Below are 15,165 nucleotides of genomic sequence, written 5' to 3' on the forward strand. Positions count from 1 at the left end.
ACATCAAGGATAGTGTTGAAAGAAAAAGGAAGTCTCAAATATGAAGAGAAGCATCCAAGCCTAAGTCAATATCTGTGGTAGATGTGAAATTATGATCAGATTGCAAGAATGAGACTGATTCCATAAATAGTATTTAGAAATTAATTTATAGTTATACCATCAATATGAGCCTCAAATCTCTCTACCTCTGTTTAATCACTGCTAGACAGACAGATGTCTTCCCTTTCTATGGCTTTTCATCAATCCATGTCACATCAATCTCTTGTCTGTTGCTCACAGCGTCTCCTCTCTGAAGACACCTCCTTTGTCCAGGGACTGGCTAATCATGGCAGCATCTCAGGTGGGGGTCAGAAGGAGGTTCTTTTTGCAGGGTAATATACTTCAGAGGAAGGTTACTGGTGATGAGGAGGTGACAGTCACTGGATGCTATGGTAACTAAGGACCCCAAAACACTTGAATCTTACCCCCAGACTAATCACTGCTGCCCGTGAGATACTTGAGGGGTTATTTATCCAGAGAAGAAAGCAAAACAAATGGCAGTTGGAATCTTGGTTCCACCCTTGAAGCTAAAGTCTCTTGATCTAGGTTGAATCCTCTAAATACCTCTTTACCTGAGCTAGGTTTGCCAGACAGTCTAAAATTAAGGCGGGTCACAAGGCTGGCTTTGCCTCTCTTCTCTAAGCCTACACCCAGATTGCCATGTTACTGCTATAGGTGGAGGAAAGGTGAATCCCAACGACATCCACCAACAGAAAAAGAGCAAGTGGGCAAGACAGAACAGTGTCTGCCCTGTGTCCACCTGCATACCCATGTGCAGCTAGAGGAGAGAGTGAGTGGAGAAAGAACTGGCTGGGTCCCCTCCCCTGGCATGTGGGTCCTAGACCTCACCATACTTCTCCAGGCTTCTAGGAGAGAGACAGGAAGAAAGAGCTGGCAAGCCTCCTTTCATGAAATAGTAACTTTTTTTTTGTCGGTTTAGTTTTAGCTTTTTATTACAGAAAATTTCAAACATTAAAAAAAAAAGGAAGAGAATCATATAATGAACCCCCAGGTCCTCATCAACTGTTATCAACCTTTTGCCCATCTTGTTTTATCTATTTCTTCCCACTTATTTTTCTGCTTTCTAGATTATTTTAAACCAACTCACTGATGTCATATCATTTTTCCTATAAATACTTCAGTATGTATCATTTTTGATAAGGACATTTTAAAAAATAACTATCATGCAGTTATGAAATCTAACAAAATTGATAATAATTCTTTAAATCATCTGATGCTCAGGTGCACATTAAACTTTTTGTGGTTGTTAGCATCATCTTTTAAGGGTTCGTTTGTTTGAAGTAGGATCCAATCAGGTTGCATTTGGCTACTGTGTTCTCATTCTGTAACAGCCCCTCTTCCTTTTATTTTTTTCTATACCATTGATTTGTAGAAGAAACCAAGTGATGTGTCCTGTGGGATGCAGAGTGACTCTTTTTGATACTCACCTGGCAGTTTTCCCCCTGGTACAGTGACTCCATTCTTAGAAAAAATGATTGAGTCTGGGAGCAGTGCTCCTCCTTGGAGCTCTTGCTCTTCATCTGTCTCATCCATGGGAAAAATGGAGAGGACCTGAAGTCCTGCCACTGAGTCCTATTGATTCTACTTCCTGATTAACTCTTCAATCCATCCACTTTTCTCCTCATCCCAATCCACACTGCCACAAGAGTGATTTTTCCAGAATGCATATTGGATTATTGCTCACTGTGTTTACAGTCCTTTAGAGCTTGACTTGCTGATAAGATAAACTTCTAATCCTTAAAATTGTCACTAAGGCCTTTTGTGACTCACCTTCTCCAGCCTTGTCTGTTGGTGTTTGCCCCTTACACTGTATTGTCTAGTCACAAATCTTCCAGCACCTCGAACCACTGTGTACTCTCAACTCTAGGTGTCACCCATGCTGGTCCCTCTGCCTCATCTGGCTATCTCCCAGTCCATTCTTTGAGTCCCTGCTGAAATGCCCCTCCCCATTCTGTGCTACCACAGTACCTGTTTTCTGCACTAGACTGTTGGTCTTGGAGAGCAAAGGCTGTGTTTGTCTTACTCATTGCTGCATCTCCAGTACCTGGCAGAGAGCCATCAAGTATCTGCTACTGCTTGTCAATGGCATGCATGAACTATTATGCTAATTCTCAAGAGGAAGGTAGGTAGTTGTGCAGAATAAGAAAATGCATGTGATGGGGCATTTTATCTGGAAAATGTGTAGTAAAACTATCAATTTTATATCTTGAGTCAGTTTTGTGTATTTTCTCCAAACAACTCAGAATTTGAAGTTTGAAGTCAATACTTGCTTCCTTGTTAACTTTTTGAACTTTTTATTAAATGGTCAATATGCATACCCAAATTAATTTTTTGAATTGAATAAATCATTCAGATTTATAGTAAGTCATGCCTTGATCACACATAGAATCTGTGCTGACCCCAGAGAAATCTCCTATACTTGGGGTCAAATTGAAGCCAAAATATTACCTTAGTTTAGAGCATTATGCTTTTGTGGAAGAAGGGCTGTGTTAGAGGCTTGTCTGCTATGTTTCTGCAGGCTATTTGGGGGCTTGGTGCTGGACATCAAGCGGAAGGCCCCCTGGTACTGGAGCGACTATCGGGATGCACTCAGCTTACAGTGTCTGGCCTCCTTTCTGTTCCTGTACTGTGCCTGCATGTCACCTGTCATCACCTTTGGGGGATTGCTTGGAGAAGCCACTGAGGGACGCATAGTAAGAACTTTCAATCACTTTTAATGATCCCAAACAAGACTTAAAATGTTATGGTGGCAGCCAACTCCATTGGGAGGAAATTACCTGTACTAAGACTGATGAAATTGAATTCTTTCTCTTGAATAACTAAGATCTTATGTCTTCAAATAAAAAAGCAACATTCTCCCTATTGAACAGATTCTCTTCTGCTTCAATGTCAGTTACAAAAGCTGGTTACCCAGTTGAATTGCTCATTGCCCCAAGAATGGAAAATGGATATATTAATGTCATTTGAAAATAAGATTTTAAGTGACTGTATGACAACTTGTAGTGTGAATAGCATGTGCTTTTTATGTATTTTTGAATATTGAATTGAGTCACCATGGAACAAGAACTTAGTTAAGGAATCATATGTAAATGGATTTGGGTACCTGAATTATTAAAGTGGGATCTGTTTACAAGAGTATTAGATGGTGTGTACACATCACTCTTGCTAGAAGAAATATAAGCAAATGATTGTCAAGGCTCATATTAGGGCTAAGTTGGGAGTGTATATAAGCTAACATTACTCTTTACCAATGGACTATGAACTCAAGTGATTCTTTTCCTTCTCAGAGTGCAATTGAATCCTTATTTGGAGCCTCCATGACTGGGATTGCCTATTCCTTGTTTGCAGGACAGCCCCTTACCATCCTGGGAAGTACGGGGCCAGTGCTTGTGTTTGAAAAGATTTTGTTCAAATTCTGCAAGTAAGATATTTGTTTTTCTGAAAACTGTAATTGGCTATGGTTGTTGTGATGCCAGGATTGAATAACAGGGTTCTACACAAATTTAAAAGTAAGCAAATAATCTGAAGTGTAAGAAATCTGAAGAAAGAACATCATTTGGTCTGTAATTCTGCCTCCAGGTAGCACATACCTAAAATAGTAGATCCCCTGTTCTTAAAGAGCTTGATTAATGTCCCTCAGCCATTATTGAAACCTTGACTTTTTAATCTTTAAAAAACTTTCCCTAGCTAATTCCAAGTCTTCCATGTCCATTTCAAGTCAATTTTTAATTTGGTCTGCTCTCTGTAATGTTCTGATGGCTAGTGGGAATAGGGGCTCTGCAATGTCCTATATTTCCTACTTTTTCTATAGAATCTTTTTTACATTCATTTTGTGTTAGAAGTAGGAGGACATGGGACTCGGATCAGCTCCTTTTTCTTACTGCATGAAAAATCTCTTAATTACATTGGATTGCAGCAGTAGAAATGTATTTGAAAGGATTCCTTCCTTCTCCACGTTCTACATAACTTCAGAAGTGAATAGTCCCTGTGAAGCAAATCCTTAACACACCTGTCCCAGGGCATTATTTAGAACTTAAGTACAATCAGAATTAGGTATAAACTGGGTTGCAGTGGTGGTATAGCTAACGTGAGATGAATTAACCATATTTAACCCTTTTATCTCTTGGTGCCATTCATACTTTTTGATGAACTTTGGTCTTGTTTCAGAGACTATACCCTTTCATACCTCTCCCTTCGAGCTTGTATTGGACTGTGGACGGCCTTCCTGTGTATTGTCCTTGTGGCAACCGATGCCAGTTCCCTTGTCTGCTATATTACCCGCTTCACTGAAGAAGCATTTGCCTCCCTGATTTGCATTATTTTCATCTATGAAGCAATAGAAAAGCTGATTCACCTGGCAGAAACCTACCCCATCCACATGCACAGCCAGCTGGACCACCTTAGCCTCTATTAGTAAGTATGCCTTCTGCTTATTTTCTTATTCTTTAATGGGCAAAAGGGCCCAAGTTTAATGGCTTATGTAGTGTGCCAGGCAGTGCTTGTAGCTTCTGTTAAGGAAGTGTCTTGGCCTTCTGGGAAACAGAACTTAGATATGGATGAGGAAGCTTGGAGGGCCGCCAGAGAAGAACAATATAAAGTGATGACAGAGGATGAACTGAGAATAAAGCCCAGAGGAGACGTGAGAAATTCTTTTGAGAGAATGTCTTTTGGGTCTAGGCATTAAAACAAAAATAGGCTGCAAATGTAGCTGAGAAATTTGAGTTAATTATTGAGAAGAACTTCTTTTTGAAAGAACTTGTGAGTTCCTGGGCCACTCTATCAAGTGAGAAAATGAACTCTTTTTCTGAAGGTGTATAGGCAACTTGTAGGAAATGTTAGGTGGAGATGGTTTAATAATTCGTTTCAGATCACAAGTCACTCCCACTGTATCCTAAGATCCAAACATCTTTTTACTTCTAGATTTCAACTCAGGAGACTGTTTTCTTCTTGTGTTTAGCATTGTTTGGATCAATTAGAAAATAAATACAATGTCTAGCTGTGTTATCAACCATCTAGGAAAATCTAGTCCTACTGATCATTTCTTTTTTTTTTAATTGTAAACAAATGGGATACATTTTGATTCTCTGTACATGGAGTAAAGGCATACCATTCATGTAATCATAAATTTACACAGGGCAATGTTGTTTGATTCATTCTGCCATTTTTCCCCCTTCCCCCCCACCCCCCATCCCTCTTTTCCTCTATACAGTTCTTCCTTCCTCCATTCTTGCCCCCCTCCCTAACCCTAAACCTAACCCTAACCCCTCCCACCCCCCATTATATGTCATCATCCGCTTATCAGCGAGATCATTCGTCCTTTGATTTTTTGAGATTGGCTTATCTCACTTAGCATGATATTCTCCAATTTCATCCATTTGCCTGCAAGTGCCATAATTTTATCATTCTTTATGGTGGAGTAATATTCCATTATATATATATGCCACAGTTTCTTTATCCATTCATCAATTGAAGGACATCTAGGTTGGTTCCACAATCTGGCTATGGTGAATTGAGCAGCAATGAACACTGATGTGGCTGTATCTCTGTAATATGCTGATTTTAAGTCCTTTGGGTATAGGCCAAGGAGTGGGATAGCTGGGTCAAATGGTGGTTCCATTCCAAGCTTTCTGAGGAATCTCCATACTGCTTTCCAGAGTGGTTGCACTAATTTGCAACCCCACCAGCAATGTATGAGTGTACCTTTTTCTCCACATCCTCACCAATACCTATTGTTGCTTGTGTTCTTGATAATAGCCATTCTAATTGGGGTGAGATGGAATCTTAGGGTAGTTTTGATTTGCATTTCTCTTATTACTAGAGATGTTGAACATTTTTTCATATATCTGTTAATTGCTTGTACATCTTCTTCTGTGAAGTGTCTGTTCATTTCCTTAGCCCATTTGTTGATTGGGTTATTTGTATTCTTGGTGTAGAGTTTTTTGAGTTCTTTATAGATTCTGGAAATTAGCGCTCTATCTGTAGTATGAGTGGCAAAGATATGCAGGCTCTCTCTTCACATTACTGATAGTTTCCTTTGCTGAGAGAAAGCTTTTTAGTTTGAATCTATCCCAGTTGTTGATTCTTGCTTTTATTTCTTGTGCTATGGGAGTCCTGTTAAGGAAGTCTGATCCTAAGCCGACATGTTGAAGATTTGGACCTACTTTTTCTTCTATAATCTGCAGGGTCTCTGGTCTGATTCTAAGGTCCTTGATCCATTTTGAGTTAAGTTTTGTGCAGGGTGAGAGATAGGGGTTTAATTTCATTCTGTTATATATGGTTTTCCAGTTTTCCCAGCACCATTTGTTGAAGAGGCTATCTTTTCTCCATTGCATATTTTTGGCACCTTTGTCTAGTATGAGAAAATTGTATTTATTTGGGTTTGTGTCCATGTCCTCTATTCTGTACCATTGATCTACCTGTCTATTTTGGTACCAATACCATGCCGTTTTTGTTACCTACTTTTTTTGCTTTGTAGCCTACTGATCATTTCTTCTCTGGAATAGTATTTTCCAAATTATGGTTAAAGATCCTCTTCTTTTAGCTCTGTACACTATTCCCTCCTTTCTGGCTATACAGGTCTCATGTGGAAGATCTGACTATGGAAATATCTGCCAACCAGCTGCAAATATACTTTCACCTATTCTAGTTATCTATTCATTAACCTTTACTAAAAATAAGAATTAATAAGAATTCTGATTAGAATTTTAAATTATTTTAATACAAAGTAACAATGATTAAGTACTATCATCTCCAAAGTCTAGTCAATTGGAACCTATTGTCATTGAAATTCTCATTCCTATAAAGTTCATTTTTTTAACCTCTTTTTTATCATTCATTTATTTAAAAAATGTTTGTTGAGCACCTGTTATGTGCCAGGCACTATTTTCAGCCCTGGAAAGGGTCTACCCTCAGGATGCTTATATCCTAGTGGGAGAAGACAGACAAAAGTGACCAGCTCTGGATTAAGTAATCCAGCCCTGGAAACTGTAATCTTGTTTCCTTAATACAATTGGAGATGGCGGACTGGGGAGATAGCTCAGTTGGTAGATTGTAAACTGTGTAAGCACAAGGCCCTGGGTCAATCCCCAGCACCACAAAAACAAAAACAAAAAAAAATTTGGACATGATATTTTTTCCGTAGGTGCATTCCACTGTTATTCTATTTCATATGGAGCTGATGTGAAGCTAGAATTCTTCAATTTTTTTTTTTTTTTTGGTACCTAGGATTGAACCCACAGGCATTTAACTACTGAGCCACATCCCTAACCTTTTTTGTATTTTATTTAGGGACAGGATCTCACTAAGTTTCTTAGGGCCTCAATAAGTTGCTGAGGCTGGCTTTGAACTCAAAATCTTATCTCAGCCTCCTGAACTATGCACCACCTTGCCCGGCCCTCTAATTCTTTCTTTCTTTCTTTCTTTTTCTTTTTTTATTTGTAGATGGACACAATTCCTTTATTTTATTTATTTTTTATGTGGTGCTGAGGATCAAACCCAGTGCCTCACACGTACTAGGTGACCACTGTACCACTGAGCCACAACCCTAGGCCCCCCTCAACTCTTTAAATGATTTTATGTTAACATACACAGAATTGATTTTTTAAAAACAGACTTTATTGCTGGGCATGGTGGCTCACACCTGTAATCCCAGCTACTTGGGAGACTGAGCAAGAAGATTGTAAGTTCAAGGCCAGTTTGGGTAACTTAGCAAGACCGTGTCTCAAATGTAAAAATAAAAAGGGTTGGGAGTGTAACTGAAGTGGTAAAGTGTTTCTGGGTTCAAGCTCCAGGATCAGGGGAAAAAAGACTTTATTTTCTAGAACAGTTTTAGGTTGACAGCAAAGTTGAGCAGAAAGTACGAGAGTTCTCATAGACTCCCTGCCTACCTGCTGCCGTGTACGCATGCTCTCCCCCATTCTCAACATCTCCACCAGAAAGATGCAATTTGTTATAATCAATGAACTTACACTGACACATACTTATCATCCAAAGTTCACAATTTATATTAGAGTTAACTTTTGTGTGTACATTCCATAGATTTTGACAAATGTATAGACATATCAACCATTATATTATTTATTTAATTTTTGCACCACTGGGGATTGAACCCAGGGACTTGGGCGCTGAGCTACATCCCCAATCCTTTTTATTTTTATTTGGAGACAGGGCATCACTAACTTGTCCAGGCTGGACTGAACTTGTGATACTCCTGTCTTGACCTCCCAAGTAGCTAGGATTATGGGCATGCATCACCACATCCAGCTATTTTTATTGTTTTTAAAAACCATGAAATGTTATTATTATTATTATTGTCATCATCATCTTCATTGTTATTATCGGTAATGGGATTGAACACAGGGGCACTTTTTCACTGAGCTACATTCTCAGCCCTTTTTATTTTTTATTTTGAGACAGGATCTGGCTAAATTGCTTAGGGCCTCACTAAGTTGCTGAGGCTGGCCTCGAACTTGCAATCCTCCTGTTTTAGCTTCCCGGGTTGCTGAGATTACAGGTGTGCACCACTGTACCCAGCTAATTTACTTATTTTTGAGACAGGGTCTTGCTATGTTGCCTAGGCTGGCCTCAAACTCCTGGACTTAGGTGATTCTCCTGCCTCAGCCTCCTGAGTAGCTGGGTCTACAGATGCATGCCACCTTGCTCAATTTATTTTTATTTTTAGTTAACACATAGTAATTGTACATAGTTATGGGATACAGTGTAACATTTCAAATACATATGCATACTATGTAATGATAAAATTAGAGTAATTGGCATATCTATGGAATTTATTTTTTAATTTAAATGTAGAACTTCTATAGCTTTCCCCATTACTTTTTGTTTTATTAGTTTCTTCCAATTATTTTGACCTTTGAGATCTTCCTGGATTTCAGTTCTATCATAGAAGGCATGTTTATTAAATTCACAGATGAAACAAAGGTGGTGGGGACAGCTGTGTCACTTGACCATACTGGGAGCCAGTTCAGGCATGTAGTATGCTGGGATTGGGAGGCAACATGGTGGAACATGTATGGTATGGTCTGGTTTAGATAAAAGAAGAGACCTGAGGAAGCTAATGGAGCTGGTAAGCCTGGCTTTAGTATAAATAGCTAGGAAATGGCTGAGGTAGTAGGATAATGCAGTGTGAGGAAGAGCTTCATCACAATTCCAGGAGTCTCTGATTTTTAGAACAAGAGCATGATGGGGGAGCAGGTATAGAAATAAAATATCCAGACTTGGAGGAAGTTGTTGAGAACTAAGCAGTGTATCAGAACCTCCTTGCTAAGTAGATTGAATTTCACAGCAAGAGCCTAAGAGATAGAAACTAGGGCTTATTTATTCTGGGCAAATCATATGCCAAGTGTGGTTGTCAGCACAGTTTCATCCAAGACCCACATGCTGATTTGAATCCATCTTTAGTAATGGCCAGTGAAAAATTAGGGTTTGATTGGGCTTATAGGTGGTCCTCAACCCAAACTGGACCTATCTCAGAGATCTGAAATAGTCAAAAGAGAAAGAAGGTAGACTTTCTTAGCGCCTTTAACTTGGTCATGTCTAAAAATACTTAACTGACTGTCTGACTGCTTTCCTCAGGAATCTTTTTTTCCTTTCCCCTCAGTTGTAGGTGTACTCTCCCAGAGAATCCAAATAATCACACTCTACAGTACTGGAAGGACCACAACATTGTGACAGCAGAAGTGCACTGGGCTAACCTCACTGTCAGTGTAAGTCTGGGAGCTGCTCTCACATCACGTTCACCAGGTTTAAAGAGGGACTTCTCGGTGAAAGGCCAGTAGCTTTTTGGAGAACTTTGGCATTAAAAAAGAAAACTCTTAAAAAACAACAAAAATAGCAACTATTTTTACTTTCTTTTTCCCTTTCAAAAGTTTTCTTGCATATTAAAAATAGATCACCCTTCTCTTTTCTTCCATACACACCTACCCTGTGATTCTGCTCCAGGGATATGTGGGGATGAAACCACATAGGACAGTGGGCAGATCCATGCTTGATCCAAGCTTTGTGGCATTTGAAGAATATTAATGTTTGGAGGTCCTCTATAACAAAAACAATTCAAATTGCTAAGGCCTTCCCAAAGCCTTGAAAGTCGTGTTTCTTCATGACATTTATAGTTTTATTCTTAAATTATCTTAGTTATACCTATAATAGTGCCCTATTTGAAAGGGACCTGCAAGTAAGGGACTGTCAATGGCATTAAGGTCAAGTGGACACTACTGGCAGCCTATGCTGATAGTGAGTAATAGACTAAGAAGGCACCATCTGTTTATTCCCTTGTACCTGACTTCTGTTACCCCAAATGCTTGTTCTTCCAGGAATGCCAGGAAATGCATGGAGAGTTCATGGGATCTGCATGTGGCCATCATGGACCTTACACTCCTGATGTGCTCTTTTGGTCCTGTATTCTTTTCTTCACCACCTTCATCCTCTCAAGCACCTTAAAGACATTTAAGACAAGTCGCTATTTCCCAACCAGAGTAGGTAGCACATTCATGCATTACTTTTGTGTTAGGAGTCTAATACAATAGAACCTATTCTCAGCTTCCATACTTTCTGGAGTAGATTGTCAGAGGGAAAGCTCTAGATGTCCTGATGAGCTACACTGTGGCAATCTCTTCTAGTGTCTGGCAGCCCCTCTTTCATAGATCTGTGGTATTGAATGAGGATACTTAAAACCTTTTTGATTTAAAAGTGTCAGGTAAGTTTAAGGTGGTAGTAATGTTCTCTAAAAGTTATTAAATTTCATTTCTAGAATGCTGCCAAGTTTCATTTCCAGAATTCTGGGGCACTTAGCATGCAGTAGCTGGAGCTGGTTTATGATGATGGTAATTGGGGTGATTGTCTTGAATACTTTAGGGGACCCCAAAGTCCTTTCCCAGGGATGGCTTCTATAATAGCTTATGAAATCATTACCCACATTGACTATAGCAGCCAGCATGCCCTTGTCTTGGTATGCACGACTGAAGCCTCCTCTGACACAGCATGTCAGGAGCTGAAAGATGAAAGAAGAAACCTGCAGGGCAGAATTAGAGGCTGAGCGTGGGTAGCTAAGTGGGCTATTTCTTTGAAAGGGAGCTAGATTCAGGAGGAACTGGTGGCTTTTCTGTAAGTGAGGTTTCAATCAGGTAGGGGGTTCAGTTTACTGGATATTTATTTTACGCATGTAACTAAACATTCTTGGGCTTCAGTAAACCTGCATAATAGTTAAGGGAGGCACATATTAAATAAGTTCTGAGTCTTTGTTTCCTTACTGGAAAAATAAATTAACCTATGTGACTATTGGATATTGATTATGCTCAGACCTGGATGAGTCTATGGGAGATGCAAAGGAAGTTTAAGATACTATTTGCCATCAGAGAGGAAGGGGAGCACATGAAACAAGCAGGTGCCACAAGCTACAGTAGTAAGTGTTGCATGCCAGCCTGAGACATAAGTGCCAGAGAATTTCAGAAGAGAAAAGGGCCACTGAGCCCTAGGATGGTCAAAAGAGGAGTTTCATAGTTGGGGAGGGGTGATTCTTCAGAGAACTATCATTCAGGGAAGAACTAACAAAACCATGGAGAGGGTGCTGGTTAAGTTACTAGTTAGTCAGGTTAAGTTACTAATGATGTTATGCATGACTAAGAAATATTTTACTCTATCTCTGTTGGAATTGCAGATTAAGGCAGATACAGGTCACTGCATTTTATTAAAGCTACATTAAGCTATAAAGTGGGACAATCCTCTTGGGGCAGGTCTTAAATTGGAGGGAATCCACTCAAAATGGAAATAAGTGTTATTTAAAAATAATAAAGCAGGGAAGGAGTATAGAAAGTGCTGGGGTGGGGGTGTGTGGCCAGTTTTAAGTAGGATCATCAGAGAAGATCTCATGAAGAAGGTAGTATTTGAGTTGGCCTACAGGAGGTGAGGGAGCTATGCAAGAGGTTACCTTAGGTAACATTTTAGGTGGATCCTGAGATGAGAGTGAACTTGGCATGTTTAGGAAGCAGCAAGGAGGTCTGTATGGCTGAAGCAGAGTGGGTGAAAAGGAGAATATTTTTAGTTGGGACTAGAGAAGGGATGACACCAGTTGTATGGGCCTCAGAAACCAGTGGGGCCTTTTGGGTTTTTAACTCAGAGAAGGAACCATTTAAGGGTTTTGGCAGAGGAATGATGCGATCCAACCACAGCTACATTTAAAGAAAATTGTAGAGGGCAAGAAGCAAGTGAGGAGGTTGCTGCTGTTACCCCAGCAAGAGCTGGTGGTGACTTTGATCTGGGTGGGAGCAGTGGGTGTGAGAAGTGCTGATTCTGGATATGTTCTTTTTTTTTTTTTTTTTTTTTTCAGTTAAACAATGCTTTTATTGCTTGAATACATACACAAATTTATGCCACCAGGGCAGAGGCTGTGGATGACTCATATTTCCAATTTGGCGGAAGGACCCGCTTGGTCTTATAGTATCGAGCCAATCGGTGAATTCGGCTCTCTATCAGAATCAGGCGGAATTTAGCATCCTTATCCTTTCTATTCCTCTCAAGATGCTTTCGAACAGCAACTGCTTTCTTAATTAAATGATAGAGATCCTCAGGAAGATCAGGAGCAAGTCCTTTGGACTTAAGGATTCTCAAGATTTTATTGCCAGTCACAAAACGTACTTGTGCAACACCATGTGAATCCCTCAGTATCACACCAATTTGTGAGGGAGTCAGACCCTTCTTGGCCAGTTTATAAATCTGCTCCTTCACGTCGTCAGACGTCAACTTCAACCAGGTGGGGACACTGCGGCGATAGGGCAGAGCCGACTGGGACAGGCCCTTCCCGGGAGCATGCATGCGACCCATGATGGCGGCAGTCAGGCAGCAAAAAGACAGAGAGTGTGGAAACGCCCTCTGGATATGTTCTGAAGGTCGGGCCAATGGAACTTGGAGATGAACTGAATATGGGGTATGAGGGAGAAGCTGAGCTGACCCTGCTGCCAAGGTTCTAGGCTAGCATGAGGGACCGTGGCTGGTCTTATAAAATTGTATTCCAAGTTCTCAAAACTAGAACCTGAAGCTGGGCCTAAATACCCTATATAGAATGCTTCAGAGGTTGGGGTTGGTGACATTAGAGTTTGTCAGAAGACTTTTTTTCCTTCATCATATCCACACTTCATCAGCATTAATTTGGATTGTAGAGAGAGGTTTCATGGTTGGGGAAACATATTCCTAGTGTTTAAATATGCTTATATTAGTTCCACTGTAAAATAAGGGCATTTTTTTTTTCTGAGAATTTCTACACATTTTACAAGACTGAATTCTTTTCTACTGTATTTAACCTGCAAAAACATTGTTCCAATCCTTTCTCATGTCAGGTACGTTCCATGGTGAGTGACTTTGCCGTTTTCCTCACTATCTTCACAATGGTGATTATTGATTTTTTGATTGGAGTCCCATCACCAAAGCTTCAAGTTCCCAGTGTGTTCAAGGTAAAAAGATCTCAGGATGCTTGGTGCCCTCATGTAATTTCATAGAATCTGATCCCAAGTTGATTTCAAGGGCCTTCACCTCACAATCACAAGAGGAGTTTTGCAGTCCTCTAAATATGAATCTTGTTCCTCATACCTAGCCATTCAGAAAAGTAAATTCTTTAAGTCAAGTTGAGTTCAAGTTGGAAAAGTAAGAGAACAGAAAAATAAAGTTGTTTAAATTTAATGAATGAAAAGTATTATTTATGTTCATAAATACTACTGTTAAGATTTTAAATAATGGAACGTGCCCATTTACATAAATGTATCTCAAATACTGTGGAAATGTGGGTTCTTGGAGCACCTTTATTGAGCAGCAGCTATTTAAGGACACTAGGAAAGATGGGAAAGATGGGAAAGGTAAAAGTCTCGGCCCCTCCCCTCAAGGATCTTGTTGGGTAGGAGGAAAATGGACCTAAGAGGGACCTTGTCTGGAGTCTAGAGCCCTAGGATAGTTCTAGGATAGTTCTTCAACCCTATTTTATTGTTTGTTTTTATAACTCTCTATTATAGTATTTTTCAAAAAGCCTGTACAAAAAATGAAACAAATGACCAATATATGCGGACCCCAAATTTATTTTAGGTTGGGGTTACTAAATAAACAAAAGAAGATAGAAAAGCTGGGGCTGGAGTTATGGCTCAGTGTAGCACACTTGTCTAGCATGTGTGAGGCCCTGGGTTTGATCCTCAGCACCACATAAAAATAAAGGTATTGTGTCCACCTACAACTAAAAAATATATTTAAAAAAAAGAAGATAGAAAAGCTAAGTTCAGTTTCACAGATCCCCATTGGGTAGAGAGGAGAAAGCCTGAGCATGCTCAATGACTTCTGAAGAGTAATAGAATGAGGATGGGAGAGGATGTGAGGAGAAGACAGGTAGGCAGGTAAGCAGTCCCTGACTTGTTAAGGCCCTGGTTTCAGCTTCTCTTTGTCTCACTCCCTGAAAAAAGCCTGATTAAAAATGTCTTTTTCCTTATTGTCAAAACATGTTTAATTTTACTAAATTTGGTGAAATTCTATCAGTTAGAAATTTGTGGGTTAATAAACACCCTTTTCTTTTCTGAGCCTAACACCTCTGAGAATCTGGCATTCTCATCTGTGTGTGAATGAGCACACTCAGCTTTCTCTCTAATACCAAGCTGAGGTCAGCCCTGCAGGAGGGATGGATTTTGTATAAAAATAGGTAATTTAGGAGCATTAAGCAGTCCTTGGAAAAGTTCCCTGATAGTCAAGTTTAAGATAGTCAGAAGGAACTGAATTTCTGAGACATCTGTGAAGACGACCTCTGGGAGGTAGGAGAGAGATGAGAAAGGGAAATGGGAGAATGTCCAAGAAAATGTTGCTCATGGCAGGCTTCACTTTCAGGGAGCAGAGGGAAAGTTTTCTTCTTTTCTTCCTTATTCCCTTCTTTCATAAATCACATGGCCTCCAGGTTCCAAGACACAATAAAAAGACTGGTGCAGTTGTCTCTATTCATGGGGGATTGGTTCCAGGATGCTCCGCGTATGCAGATGCTTAAGTTCCTTAAATGAAGTATCATAGTATTTGCACATAACCTACTATGCACTTTTAGTCATCTCTAGGTTATTTATAATACCTAATACA

The 15,165-nt window shown here is 39.8% G+C and overlaps 2 protein-coding genes across 4 annotated transcripts in view; one reads left to right on the forward strand and one right to left on the reverse strand.

Annotated features, from left to right (window-relative positions):
• Slc4a8 (solute carrier family 4 member 8) overlaps positions 1-15,165 on the forward strand; it is a 71,006-nt gene that overhangs the window by 36,796 nt on the left and 19,045 nt on the right. For all 3 annotated transcript variants that reach the window (XM_047548823.1, XM_047548825.1, XM_047548824.1), the window contains exons 12-17: positions 2,579-2,753; positions 3,348-3,481; positions 4,228-4,473; positions 9,677-9,782; positions 10,389-10,550; positions 13,407-13,520. In XM_047548823.1, coding sequence (XP_047404779.1) covers positions 2,579-2,753; positions 3,348-3,481; positions 4,228-4,473; positions 9,677-9,782; positions 10,389-10,550; positions 13,407-13,520 — 937 coding nt within the window. The remainder of the gene's footprint in view (positions 1-2,578; positions 2,754-3,347; positions 3,482-4,227; positions 4,474-9,676; positions 9,783-10,388; positions 10,551-13,406; positions 13,521-15,165) is intronic.
• LOC124982348 (40S ribosomal protein S13) lies at positions 12,394-12,924 on the reverse strand. The gene has a single exon (XM_047548826.1). The coding sequence runs from the start codon at positions 12,892-12,894 to the stop codon at positions 12,439-12,441; it is 456 nt and encodes a 151-aa protein (XP_047404782.1). The 5' UTR covers positions 12,895-12,924; the 3' UTR covers positions 12,394-12,438.

Source organism: Sciurus carolinensis, chromosome 4 (genome assembly GCF_902686445.1).
Source record: "Sciurus carolinensis chromosome 4, mSciCar1.2, whole genome shotgun sequence".
Classification (NCBI taxonomy): domain Eukaryota; kingdom Metazoa; phylum Chordata; class Mammalia; order Rodentia; family Sciuridae; genus Sciurus; species Sciurus carolinensis.

Excerpts from the sequence above, each read along its gene's own strand:
- LOC124982348 (XM_047548826.1), bottom strand. The coding sequence starts at position 12,894 with ATGGGTCGCATGCATGCTCCCGGGAAGGGCCTGTCCCAGTCGGCTCTG.